Source organism: Mustela erminea, chromosome 17 (genome assembly GCF_009829155.1).
Source record: "Mustela erminea isolate mMusErm1 chromosome 17, mMusErm1.Pri, whole genome shotgun sequence".
NCBI classification, from domain to species: Eukaryota; Metazoa; Chordata; class Mammalia; order Carnivora; family Mustelidae; genus Mustela; species Mustela erminea.
Genome location: NC_045630.1, coordinates 5,369,202 through 5,381,949, shown reverse-complemented (window position 1 = coordinate 5,381,949; position 12,748 = coordinate 5,369,202). Strand labels below are relative to the sequence as shown.

At 52.1% G+C, this 12,748-nt stretch overlaps 1 protein-coding gene across 3 annotated transcripts in view; it reads left to right on the top strand.

Moving 5' to 3' along the window:
• The window catches only part of DUSP27 (dual specificity phosphatase 27, atypical), a 45,383-nt gene extending 33,370 nt beyond the window's left edge, over positions 1-12,013 (top strand). For all 3 annotated transcript variants that reach the window (XM_032317948.1, XM_032317949.1, XM_032317947.1), the window contains 3 exons: positions 110-341; positions 1,956-2,173; positions 7,561-12,013. In XM_032317948.1, coding sequence (XP_032173839.1) covers positions 110-341; positions 1,956-2,173; positions 7,561-10,382 — 3,272 coding nt within the window. In that variant the 3' untranslated portion in view covers positions 10,383-12,013. The remainder of the gene's footprint in view (positions 1-109; positions 342-1,955; positions 2,174-7,560) is intronic.
• Positions 12,014-12,748: the final 735 nt, after the last annotated feature.

Sequence of the window (12,748 nt, the reverse complement as noted above, 5' to 3'; positions counted from 1 at the left end):
CCCGTGCCCAGAGTCCTAGCAGCAGACTGGCCAAGACCAGATTCTCCTGAGGAACAGGGAGGGCCACGGTATTCTTAACTCTAACGAGAGTGCTGCCTGCCTTCTCTAGAATTCAAGCCACGGGGGGGCAGAGCCGAGGCCGAGTGTCCAGGCATGCTGGAGTCGGCCGAGCAGCTGCTGGTGGAGGACCTGTACAACCGTGTCAGGGAGAAGATGGATGACACCAGCCTGTACAACACCCCCTGTGTCCTGGATTTACAGCGGGCCTTAGTCCAAGACCGCCAGGAAGCCCCCTGGAATGAGGTGGATGAAGTCTGGCCCAATGTCTTCATAGCAGAGAAGTGAGTCTGACCACAGTGGGCCATGCCTCTCTGTCCTACCCTCTTGATGCCTGAGAGAGGTGAAACTCCCTCCTCTTTAGGCAAAGTCCCAAGAGCTCCATCCAGCAAAGTGATGCTGTCTGATGGCACATTTGGAGCCAGTGATGATACTGGATTTTATATGTTATTACCAACCAATGAAAACTTTCACAATATAGTAAGGAGAAATAGGTAACAAATTATGTGTGTGTGTGTGTGTGTGTGCATATATATATATATATATATATATATATGTATGTATCTATATGCATATATATGTATACACACATACATATATAATATGATGCTAGTTGAGCAATATATAGATGTGTGTATGCACTTTTGCACAGACAACAATCAGACACCAAATATGATAAAACGGTGACGATATTCTCTAGTAGACGGTTCTACAAGTGATTTTTATTTTCTTCTTTAGGTTTCTTTAGAATTGTACAGATTTCCTAGAGTAAACATTTGTTATTTGCATAACCAGAAAAAAATGTTATTTTTAAGAAGTTTGTTGAGTGGTTTTCAAAACAAAACGTGAAACAATTCACTCATGTCCTATTCCTGGAGGATCTTGCCCATGTATAATTGGTACCATGAGGCTAGTTTGTGAGACTGATTTTTGCTGATCCATTGGCTACTTAATGAGATATTCTCTCTGCGTAGTTACTCTTACATGCAGAAGCAAAGGAGGAAATTTGGGGCCCCCATGGTGGCAGGCAGTTGGGAAGATCACTTTGGATGGTAGGGCTCATACTCCCCTGGGAGTAATGAGTTGCCCAGACCTGATTCCTGGAGCTGGGCACCAAGTCCTAAGTGATCTCCAGCTCACTCTGTAGACCCAGAAACATTCCCATGGCACTCACCAGGGACCCCAGACACCTCCATCTGCTTCAGAAGAAGCTCGACTTACTTTGTTGCAGCAAACAGAGCTCTCAACTAGAAACCAGAAACACCTGTCCTGGCTCAGTCTTTTTTTTTTTTTCTTTCAGTCTTGGGATGTCATAAAAGCTCTCAGGTTCATTTTTATAATCTTTGAATGGGAATGAAAAGTTACCCTGCCTACCTCTTCAGTTTATTATTAGGGATAAAGTCAAAGAATGCATGTAAAAGGACTTCGAAAAGTATGGCAGGTCGGATCAACGTGAAGCATGTCCACTTTGATTATTACTCTTGTCTGCTACTTTTGTGTCTTGATGAATGTCCATTTCCAAGGCAAAGAATTTTATTTTTCTTCATATTGTGTTTATTTATTTCACACAGAGAGATCACAAGTAGACAGAGAGGCAGGCAGAGAGAGAGAGAGAGAGAGGAGGAAGCAGGCTCCCCGCTGAGCAGAGAGTTCTGTGTGGGGCTCGATCCCAGGACCCGAAGGCAGAGGCTTTAACCCACTGAGCCACCCAGGCACCCCTCCCTGGCTCCTTTTTAGAACCACATTTGAGGTGAGCTCCAGACCCCGGACAGCAGAGAAGGAGGCACTCCCCAGCTCTGGCCTCCCTGACCCAGCCAAAGCAGGCTCCCAGTGTCAGGGGTAATGGGTCTTTCTAGCTCGGACTCGGGCAGAAATTATCTCTGCCTCTCTTTCCCCAGGAGTGTAGCTGTGAACAAGGGAAGGCTGAAGAGGCTGGGAATTACTCACATTCTGAATGCCGCTCATGGCACCGGCGTCTACACTGGGCCCGAATTCTACACTGGCCTGGAGATTCAGTACTTGGGTGTGGAGGCGGACGACTTCCCCGAGGTGGACATCTCCCAGCATTTCCGGAAGGCTGCTGAGTTCCTTGATGAAGCCTTGCTGACCTACAGAGGTGAGGTGGCGGTGGGGGCGGGGGGTTTCTGCCTGCCCCAGGCTGCTAGAATTCCACAGGGGGAGAAGGGATTTTCTGTCTTAAGAAGGCTGCGGCCTCATTCTAAGAAGAGGGGAAAGGAAAGGACGATCATTCATGTTTTCAGTGATTACCGAGGGCCGAGCACAGGCCAAGCGCTGTTCTCGGTGCTGCGGTGAGAGGTACAGAAAAAGCTCCTGAACTTCGAATCTCACACTGCAGTGAGGGCAGAGAAAATTGCAAAGAAAACTGTCAGAGAGTGACAAGAGTGATGCAGAGATCGACCAGGATGTTGTGTTGGAGTGACCAGCTAGCCCAGTTGAGAGGTCCTCTCCGAGAAGAGGACATTTAAGCGAGTGACAAGGAGGAACTCGCCATGGAAAAATGGGAGGAAGGGCGTCCCTAGCAAGGAGACGTGCCGACTGGTGCAGAGCTCCTACCGTAGAATAATCTCGGTGTGTGCGGGATCATGGGCTCATGCGGGTCAGCATGGTGGCTGAGGGTTAGAGAGGCAGGGGCCCCACCGTCAGAAAGTGGAAGGGCAAAGTGAAGTAGCTGAGCAGAGCCTTGGTCTGATCTACAGTTTAGAAAACTCTCTCTGGTCTTGGGAGACCGCGGCAGTAGGAGGGTAGGAGTGGGAGCAAGGAGAGCCGTGCTAAGGCTGTGGCCGTCATCCAGGCTGCCAGGATGACCCACGACTCAGCCGTAGAGTTGACAGGACACCTCAGTGGAGTCAGGCTGCAGCCCATGCCCTGGTGGGGGGTGGCTGGGAGTTCAGGATCCACAGTCAGAAACCCCAGGCTTGAGTCCAGGCTTTGCTACATGATCTCCATTCCATGGAACCCCAGGCTGTTTCTCTCTCCAGGAGAGCCCCAGTTTCCTTGTATATACAACAAAGATAAAAGATATAATTTTTCTAACATCGCTGTGAGGACTAACATTTTATTTTTTTTATTAAGATTTTGACAGAACGCAAGTAGGCAGAGAGGCAGGCAGAGAGAGTGGGGATGCAGGCTCCCTGCTGAGCAGAGAGCCCGATGCGGGGCTCGATCCCAGGACCTGATCAGACTCAGATCATGACCTGAGCCAAAGGCAGGGGCTTAACCCACTGAGCCACCCAGGCATCGAGGACTAACATTTTAAAAGGCACCTAAAAGCTTACTTAGCGTAGCCCCTGGCACATCTATACATGTAAGCATATGTGTATATTTATAAATATATGTATGTATATCTATACATAGACTACTTTTATAGAAATATTTTTATTAAAATGAAATTTATAAATTTAGTATATATGTTACATATGTATGTATATATATGAAAAAGTTTTCTTCTCTTTCAATGCCTAAAAAAAAGCAAAAGCCCTCAGTAAAACACTTAAGACGTACATAACATTGGATGGGGGGCAGTTCTGCTAGTGACTCACCTTAAGGACATGAGAAATACATCCAGAGATGTGCTTATAATGTGTCACTGTGTGATTATTATACTGTGAGTGATCAGAAACACAAATGCAGATCGGTTAAGTCAATTTTGATATGGGCATAGATTAGAAAACTCAGCCGTCATTAAAAATGAAAATGGACCTTCTATTTGCTACCATGAGAGGATGATCATAATGGATTAAGTGAACAAAACTGAATGTGAAACAATATATACGGTTTGACACATTTTTATGGGGGGGAAACCCTACTTTAAAAAATACATTCCTTCTGACCAACGTGACTTGACAGTCTGCGAATGCCAGCGGGGAGGCGCGGAGGAGCCCGGGCAGACGCGGTCCTGGCGGGTAGATCCGGCGCGGCCCCGAGTACGGTGACTGTCCCCAGAAGTGCGGACAGCAAGGGCCACGCCGTGGGAGAAGCTGCTGGGAGCGTGGAGGGGGCGGCAGCGACAGGCTGGGCGAACGCGAGCTCTGCCCCCCAGGCCAGGAAGGGTCTCATCCGGGCTGGAGGAGGGCAGCTCACTCCAGTGAGGCCCGGGTGGGTGGCCCCGCGGCAGGAAGCAGGTGTGCAGGGCGGCCTGGCAAAAGCCCGTGGGGGTGTGGGAGCCCGCCCCGCACACCTGCCGGCGGCTGCTTTCAGCCTCCTTTCCCTCCCCGTGCCCTGCACCCCTGCCGCACAGGCAAAGGACTTTCTCGTGACTAGGGTTGCCTCCAGGGTATTTCCTACTCCTGAGCTGATGGTTGTCACCACCCCCAGAAATGACCCAGCCCCCCGCCCCACCCCGGCTTAGTTTCTGTCATTTCCTCTCCTCTGGGATGCTGTGGAGTCATTTCTTAAGGAAGAGAAAGGCAACACTAACACCTGGGCTGGGCGGTCTGTGTAGTAAAACAACAAAGCGCAACTGAGGGGGTTCCTTACATGTTACAAATGGGGAAACTGAGACCCATGAAAGGTTTCCTGACTTTGCCGCTGTGTAATCATCAAGGGTCTCTGGGTCGCTAATAAGTAGAAACTGTCTCAACATTAATTATAACACTACAAGAAAGTAGCCAAGGGTGGGAATGTGGTTCGAGGATCGTCTCAATGAGGACTAGGGAATTTCTGGACTCTTGGTTTCCATCTTCTCTTTTTTCCGCCTCAGACTGCGTGGCCCCTCCGCAGGCCTGCACGTAGACTGGCTAACTCCCTGCCTCTGTCCCATTTCCAAATCTCCTAGAGAGAAAATCTGCTTGGCAAAGACTCTGGCCCTTTGTCCACCCTGAATTCTATCCATAGTGGCAAGGTGGGGAGGGTCGATTCTAAGCAAGTACTTCTTGTTTTTCTCGCAAATGGAAAGAGGGAACGCTCTGGGGAAGACGAGAATCATGAATTGGGAGAATACAACCCAAAAGCAAACCGTGTAGAGGCATACTGAGCTCAGAAAGAGACCTTTCTTACTCAAGCCCAGCGCTCTCTCCACTAGCCATACCCTTCAAACTTAGAACAGAAGGACCACCTCTAGAGGGAACCTCCCTCCCGCATTCAGCCCTGCTGCTGATCAAAATGGTGATTGCAAATCAGGATAAGACCACCTTCCTCAAGCCATCTGACTGCTGGAAATTTTTTATCATAACCAAACAATTCCACAGATCGCCTCTGACTTGGATGTGCAAGGCGCCCCCCAGAGTTGTGCAGAGCACTATCTGTACAGTGTCCATGTGGCCTTGTGCCTCACAGAGGACAGACAGTCCGTCACCTGGGGTCTGGCCCCCCCCCACCCTTCCCCTTGTCCTCAGGCCACCCCTGAGGCCCCACAGAGGAATCCCAGCGTGCAGAGTATAGGGCACGGAAAAGCATGGCACCTCAACCGCGTCTCTGCCAGACTGAGTCCAAGGAGCATTTGCTGCCATGTCCTTGAGGCAGCTTGACTGCTTGTGCCTGGAGTGTCCTGTTGTCAGGTGGCCCAGTCATTCCACCTCCAAAGGAAGGAAGGCAGACTTTGGCGCTGACAATACTAATTGGTGGCCTGGTCAGCCAGTTAAAGGGGGATGATCCTTGGTGAGGGACAGCTGAGCCCGGGGCTGGAGGTGGCAGGAAAGAGACAGTGGATCGGTAGATGAACCTGCATCAGCTTTATTCTGCCCACTCACCTCCCTCTACGGACTGCTGGCCTTTGGCAGCAATGCCATCCAGCACCATTGGGCCTCAGGTCCCTCCTACTCTTGGTCTCCGACCTTCTGGGTGACAGACAAGGTCTTCAGTGATGCAAGACATACTAATAAAAGACACCCCCTGTCCATCCTGTTTTGTTAGCTAGGACCCCCCAAAGATTTAACAAACATCCCCAAAGATGTCTGGGGCAGATAGATTGATGGCAGCCTGGAAGGAGGTGTCTGTGGTTCCAGCTGCACTGTAGACAGCCGTTAGAATGAAGGTAGAGAAAGCATATTGTCCAGCTCATGAAGGATTCGAAGCAGAAGTGAGGCTAGGGGTTAACCAATTGATTGAATGCTATAGTCAAGACTTGGTAAAGTTTCCACTAGGCTCTAAGAACAGGTTATATTTACCAAATGTGTTAATAGGAATTTGTAAAGATATCCTTACATTTTAAAAATTCTACCAGAAAAAAGTGACACATGATGGACTAGCAGTTTTTTGAAAAACCTTTACAGGTTTCCGTTGATATAAAAGATAATCTTTGTCCATTTTAGGATGCACCCATCCATAGTGCTAGCTTAAATGGCATCAGTGAAGGCTCTGTGCCTAGAATGAGAGTGGTGAGAGGTCTCCCTGACCCTGTGTGGGTCAGTCCAAACGTGAAATTTATTTGCTTCATCCTGATACAGATTCCTAAGGTGGGGGGGGGGTAAATAAACTAATGAAAGTTTGACTTGCAAGTTTGGCCAGTATAGTAGTAGGAAACGAAAAAATGTCCGAATGATTGTAAGACCCGAAGTAGCCAGGAAAAGGGAAAAATAATTAATAAAGAATACACTAGGGGTGCCTGCGTGGCTCAGTGGGTTAAAGCCTCTGCCTTCCGCTCAGGTCATGATCTCAGGGTCCTGGGATCGAGCCCCGCATCAGGCTCTCTGCTCCAGGGGGAGTCTGCTACCCCCTCTCTCCACCTGCCTCTCTGCCTACTTGTGATCTCTGTCAAATAAATAAATAAAATCTTTTAAAAAAATAATATGTTAGTGATCCTCTAACATATTTGTGTATAAAAAACACATAAAAAAATTTATGTATAAAAAACATTGTACAGATGTTTGTTATTGACCCCAGAATGTCCGAATGTCAGAAGAGGAGCATGGGTTGCTCATTACAGAAAGTTATACTTCACCCTAACATATAAAATAAGTTTCAAAAGAGTAGATTGATCTAAATAGGGAGTGAAAGGTATGTGTGTGAGTGCGTGTGTGGGACACTGAGCTCCCCGTCTCAGGAAGCATCCAGGCTCCACTGGATGGTGGATGGTCTACATCTAGGATGTTGTAAAGGGGATTCTCAGGTTTCCACTATGTCCGTGTGCTTTCCCCGATGGACAGTCCTGTGACTCATTCAACTTGGCCTCTTTCTTTTCCTCTCTCTCTCCCTGTCCCCGATTCTTTCATTTCTCCTCCCACCGGTGCTCACGTTGACGGGAAGAAAGTCGAAATGCACTCCAGTGTTTCAAAAGTGGGGACACTTTTTGGTTCCCTTTCCCTGCCCCTCCTCCCTGCTTACGTTCAGGCAATGCCGGGGGATGCTTGCACCAGGGCAGGGCGCCTGTCCGCCCTCGCTGACACCTGCGATGGGGGCCAGTGACGCTTGTCCCTCAGGGCGCTGGAGCGCAGATGAATGCCAGAGGCTGGGCCCAGCACAGCTGAACAGTACTTCGTAACAGTATTTTAAAACCGCTAAGGAAGCCACGGTACTTACGTTGTTGTCCCTTGTGCCTTCTTCCAGGGAAGGTCCTGGTCAGCAGCGAGATGGGCATCAGCCGGTCCGCCGTGCTGGTGGTGGCCTACCTGATGATCTTCCACAACATGGCCGTCCTGGAGGCCCTCATGACTGTGCGCCGGAAGCGTGCCATCTACCCCAACGACGGCTTCCTGAAGCAGCTCCGGGAGCTCAACGAGAAGCTGATGGAGGAGAGGGAGGAAGACTACGGTCAGGGAGGGGGCACAGAGGAGGCCGAGGAGGGCGAGGACGCGGAGAGCATCGTCGGGGCCAGAGTGCGCGCCCTCAGCGTGCAGGAGGAGGACGACACCACCAGCCACCTGAGCGGCTCCTCCTGGGGGAAGGCCAGCCAGGCGTCCAAGCCCCTCACCCTCATTGACGAAGATGAGGAGAAGCTGTTCGAGGAGTGGAAGAAGGGGCAGGGCCTCCCCACAGGCAGGGTCCCCCCGGGGGGAGAGGACAGGCGGTCGGCCTCCAGCCAGGGTGGGGAGGAGCCCGAAGACGAGGACGTGGACCGGATGATCCAGGAGTGGCAGAGCCGGAACGAGAGGTACCAGGCAGAAGGGCATCGGAGGTGGGGGAGGGAGGAGGAGGAGGAGGAGGAGGAGGAGGCAGGCGATGGCGGCTCGTTCATGAGGAGAAGACGGAGGCACACCCTGAGTGAGAGCAGCACATCCGAGAGTGTCAGCAGCCACGACATCCGGGTCCTGAAGCAGCAGCTGGAGACCAGCCGCCAGAGCCGAGGGGGGAGAGGCCGCTCTGACTCGGCGTCCACTGAGAGCACCTGGGACGTGTGGAACCAGAGGCTGCTGGAGATTGAGAAGGAAGCCTCCCGTCGCTCTCAGTCCCGGAGCAAGAGGGAGGAGGTGGACGCCGGCTCGGAGGTGGGGAGCAGGGCGCGCGAGGACGACGAGCGGAGCGTGTCTTCGGAGGCCAGCTCCTTCTACAACTTCTGTAGCCGGAACAGGGACGAGCTCACGGCCCTGGAAAGGTGGAAGATCAAGAGAATCCAGTTCGGATTTCACAAGAAAGAACTGGGCGCAGAAGACAGCAGCAGCGAGCAAGGTGCCGAGGAGGCAGAGAGCGAGGGGAGGAGCTCGGATGTCAGCCTGACGGCCTACCAGGCCTGGAAACTGAGGCACCAGAAGAAGGTGGGCAGTGAGAACAAGGAGGAGGTCGTGGAGCTCAGCAAGGGCGAGGACTCCGCCTCGGCCAAGAAGAGGCAGCGGCGGCTGGAGCTGCTGGAGCGGAGCCGGCGGACGTTGCAGGAGAGCCAGTCCATGGGAGGCTGGGAGACCGACTCGTCGGCCGCCGGCAGGAGCATCCCCCTGTCTGCCTTCTGGTCGGCAGCTCCGTCCGTCGGAGCTGATGACACAGCCTCCGTCCTCAGCACCCAGAGTCACAGCTCCCGCCCCTCTCAGGCTGGGAGCCATGCGGGGAGCTGCTTGGCCTCTCTCCCTGCCGCAGCGCTGCCTAACCTGCCTGTGGGGCCTGGAGACACCATCTCCATCGCCAGCATTCAGAACTGGATTGCCAGTGTGGTCACCGAGACTCTGGCCCAGAAGCAGAACGAGATGCTGCTGTTGTCCCGCTCACCATCGGTGGCCAGCATGAGGGTGGCGCCGGCTGCCGGTGGCCCAGGAGATGACCAGGTCTCCCTGCTCAGTGGCCACAGTGGCTCCTCCCTGGGCAGCGGCCTGCTGCCTCAGAGCCAGCCGGGACCCAGCTCCGACACGCCGGCCCTGCTGTCCTCCCACACGGCGCTGGGCGCAAGGGCCCAAGGTCTCGGGAGCCGAGTCAGGGGGACCAGCAAGCCTGTCTATAGCCTCTTTGCCGACAACGTTGACCTAAAGGAGCTTGGCCGGAAGGAGAAGGAGATGCAGATGGGACTGAGGGAGAAGATGTCCGAGTACCAGACGGAGAAGCTGGCCTCGGACAACAAGCGGAGCTCCCTCTTCAAGAAGAAGAGGGTCAAGGACGATGAGGATGATGGCGTGGGTGACGGGGAGGAGGACGTGGACAGTGCCGTAGGGAGCTTTCGGGATTCCTCCCGCAGTAATTCGCAGAAGCCTGAAACCGACACCTCTTCGTCCCTGGCTGCGTCGGATCGCTGTGGAAGTGGAAGCCGGGCGGGCAGAGAGACGGAAGGCAGCATCGCTAAGTGGCTCAGCGGCCTCAGGACAGAGGACAAATCTCCTCCCCAGAGTGATTGGTCTGGAAGCTCCAGGGGGAGGTACACCAGGTCTTCTCTGCTCCGGGAAACGGAGTCCAAGTCCTCTAGCTACAAGTTCTCCAAATCGCAGTCGGAGGAACAGGACACGTCGTCCTTCCGCGAGGCCAACGGCAACTCCGTAAGGAGCGCTTCACGGACGTCTTCCTCCTCCACCAGGGAGGGCAGAGAGAGGCACAAGTTCTCCAGGTCGATGTTCAGTGAGACCTCAAGCTCCCGAGAGGAGAGCCCAGAGCCCTACTTCTTCCGCCGGACCCCCGAGCCCTCCGAAGGGGAAGAGTCCCCGGAAGCACAGCGTCCAAACTGGGCCAGGCCCAGGGACTGGGAAGATGTGGAAGAGTCGTCCAGCTCAGACTTTTCTGAATTCGGAGCCAAGAGGAAGTTCACCCAGAGCTTCATGAGGTCTGAGCAAGAGGGAGAAAGAGAGAGGACGGAAAACAGAGAAGAAGGGAGGTTTGCTGCAGGGCGGCGGTCCCAGTACCGGAGAAGCACTGACAAGGAGGAGGAGGAAGAAATGGACGATGAAGCCGTCATTGCTGCCTGGAGACGCCGGCAGGAAGAGACCAGGACGAAGCTGCAGAGGAGGAGGGAGGAGTAACCCGGGCAAGGCGGGCCCGGGAGAGACGGAGAACGTGGGAAGAAGCCGCACAGCTTAGCACAGGGCTCGGGGCACACCTGGCCTCCGCCCATCAAGGGACAGGGAAGTGGAGAGGCTCATGCAGAGGGGCAAAACCCAAACGAGAGGTACGAGGCAGCTCTGGAGGTGGAGAGGAGGGGAGAGCCATCACGTGGGTCTGAGTGATGGGCCGACCGACACCGGATTCTGTTGCCGCATGTCCTCTTATGGTTTGGCCCTTCGCTTGTGTATCTCCTCCTGTTCAGCACTGACTGGAGAGGTGAGCTCACCACGACACCATAGCTCGTCAGAGATTCCGGCTTACATCCAGGAAGACTGAATGCAGGACATGGTTCTGTTGGTGGAGGTTTTGTGAGACCCAGGAAATTTACCCTGTGGCCGGTCTCACCTCTCCTGGCAAAACTGAGTTCTGGTGGTTTCTTTGAAATGTTGGGGATCTCCATTAAAATGATATGTTGTCTGACATTTATCCTTCATTCTGGTCACTTTTAGCTCTTTGAACCCCCCTTAAAAGACACAGATGGTGATGATGAGCGAGCCTCGTCTTGTTTCGTAAATGCTGTGCCTTCGGACAAAACTACTACCATCACATTAAAACAGTGATCGAGTATTTCGTCTATGAGCCAGTATAGTGGGAAGACATGAGGAAGACCCAAGAGAGTAACAGGGAATTAGAGGGAGATCAGGTTGTATTGTGGTGAGAGTGGTGAGGCGTGGGCAGAGATGGGGTCCCTCTGGAAGAGCAGAGAAAAAAAAGCAAACTGTGGGGGCGCGAGTTGGGGGAGAAGAAACAAAGCCCAACACGAAGAGATGGCAGTGTGGTTCCATGAGATCTTGAGTCACCCTTGCTTTTCTTCCCTTGGAGGATGGTTGGACCATGCAGTGGGCAGCCCACTGGATCCTTCCTGTGCTCTGGATGGGCTGAGTCAGTGAGAATGCTTTACCCTTTATTCCCAAGGTACGTCTGCCTTACAGGACACAGGTTGGGCTGCCGAAGCCAGCAGACATGTGTTGAACATCTTATGACAAGCATTGGTGGACTGGTTTCTACAGTTCCTTTCAACACGCAGCACCTGGCACGATTTGAAAATAGGCATATGCCTTGAAGGGCTCCACGTTGTCTAGATGTCAGTGAGCCTTAGTCTCTGGTTTCCAGTGCTTGATAGAACATTCTCTTCATATGACATGACATTATCTTCATATACCGCCAGGAAGAAGGCCAGTTGCTGCCCATTTCTGGGTGAGCTCAAGCCTCCCTCTCTCTTTTCACTCCCACGGGGAAATTTCTGGTGGAGGCACAATCAGCTGGAAGGTTAATCTTGTGGATGGAGGAATGAGAATGTCCCAGGTACAACAGCTCTCTTTTTCTTTTCTGATCTTCTTAAGTTATCTTATAATTTAAGGTAAACACTTAGAGAGCCAGGGTCAGGGATGAATAGACCAAGTGAGTTGACAGGCGAGCTGAGCCCTAGCCATCCACAGGAGCCATGTAACTCAGGCCTCCATGTGTCTTGCTCTTTTTTAATATGAGTGAAAAATAAATAAGTTGATCTCAGCCACCCAGATGTAGAAAAGAAATGTTATAAAAACAAACTTAGTGGGGCGCCTGGGTGGCTCAGTGGGTTAAAGCCTCTGCCTTCAGCTCAGGTCATGATCTCAGGGTCCTGGGATCAAGCCCCGCATCGGGCTCTCTGCTCCGCAGCGAAGCCTGCTTCCCTTCCTCTCTCTCTGCCTGCCTCTCTGCCTGCTTGTGATCTCTCTCTGTCAAATAAATAATAAAATCTTTAAAAAAAAAAAACAACTTAGTCACTCCCAACTTGTATCCCAACTGAGTGGATGTTGAACAAAATGCAAAGCATCTTAATTTTTCAAGAGTCACGTAGTCTTTCCCCGGCAGTGAATGTGAGCCTGGGAGGACACAGACCGAGGGGACCACCTGGCCTGCTTTTGGCTGCACTCGTAGGCTGGAGGACAGCAATCGCCCCTCATGGAGGAGCTCAGCTCACTAGAGGAAGAAACCAGAGAAGGGACAGGGTCAAGCCCTGGAGAAAGGCCTTTGCTTGCTCTGTCTCCAAGAAGAGCGCCTCCAGGATCCTGCCTTCAGAGAGGTGTCTGTCTGGGAATTTGGGATTCTGAATTCAGCTTACTCCTGGAGTTTAGATTTTATTTCAGGAAACCACATCAGTAGAAATTTTATGTGATTTTTGATGAGCTTGAAGAGATTTTAGAGTATTAGGATCACAACTCTGACTTCTGAATTAGTGATCTGAATTAGTGATTCTGAATTAGTGATCAAGTATTTCAATCCGGGATGATGGGTTGCACTC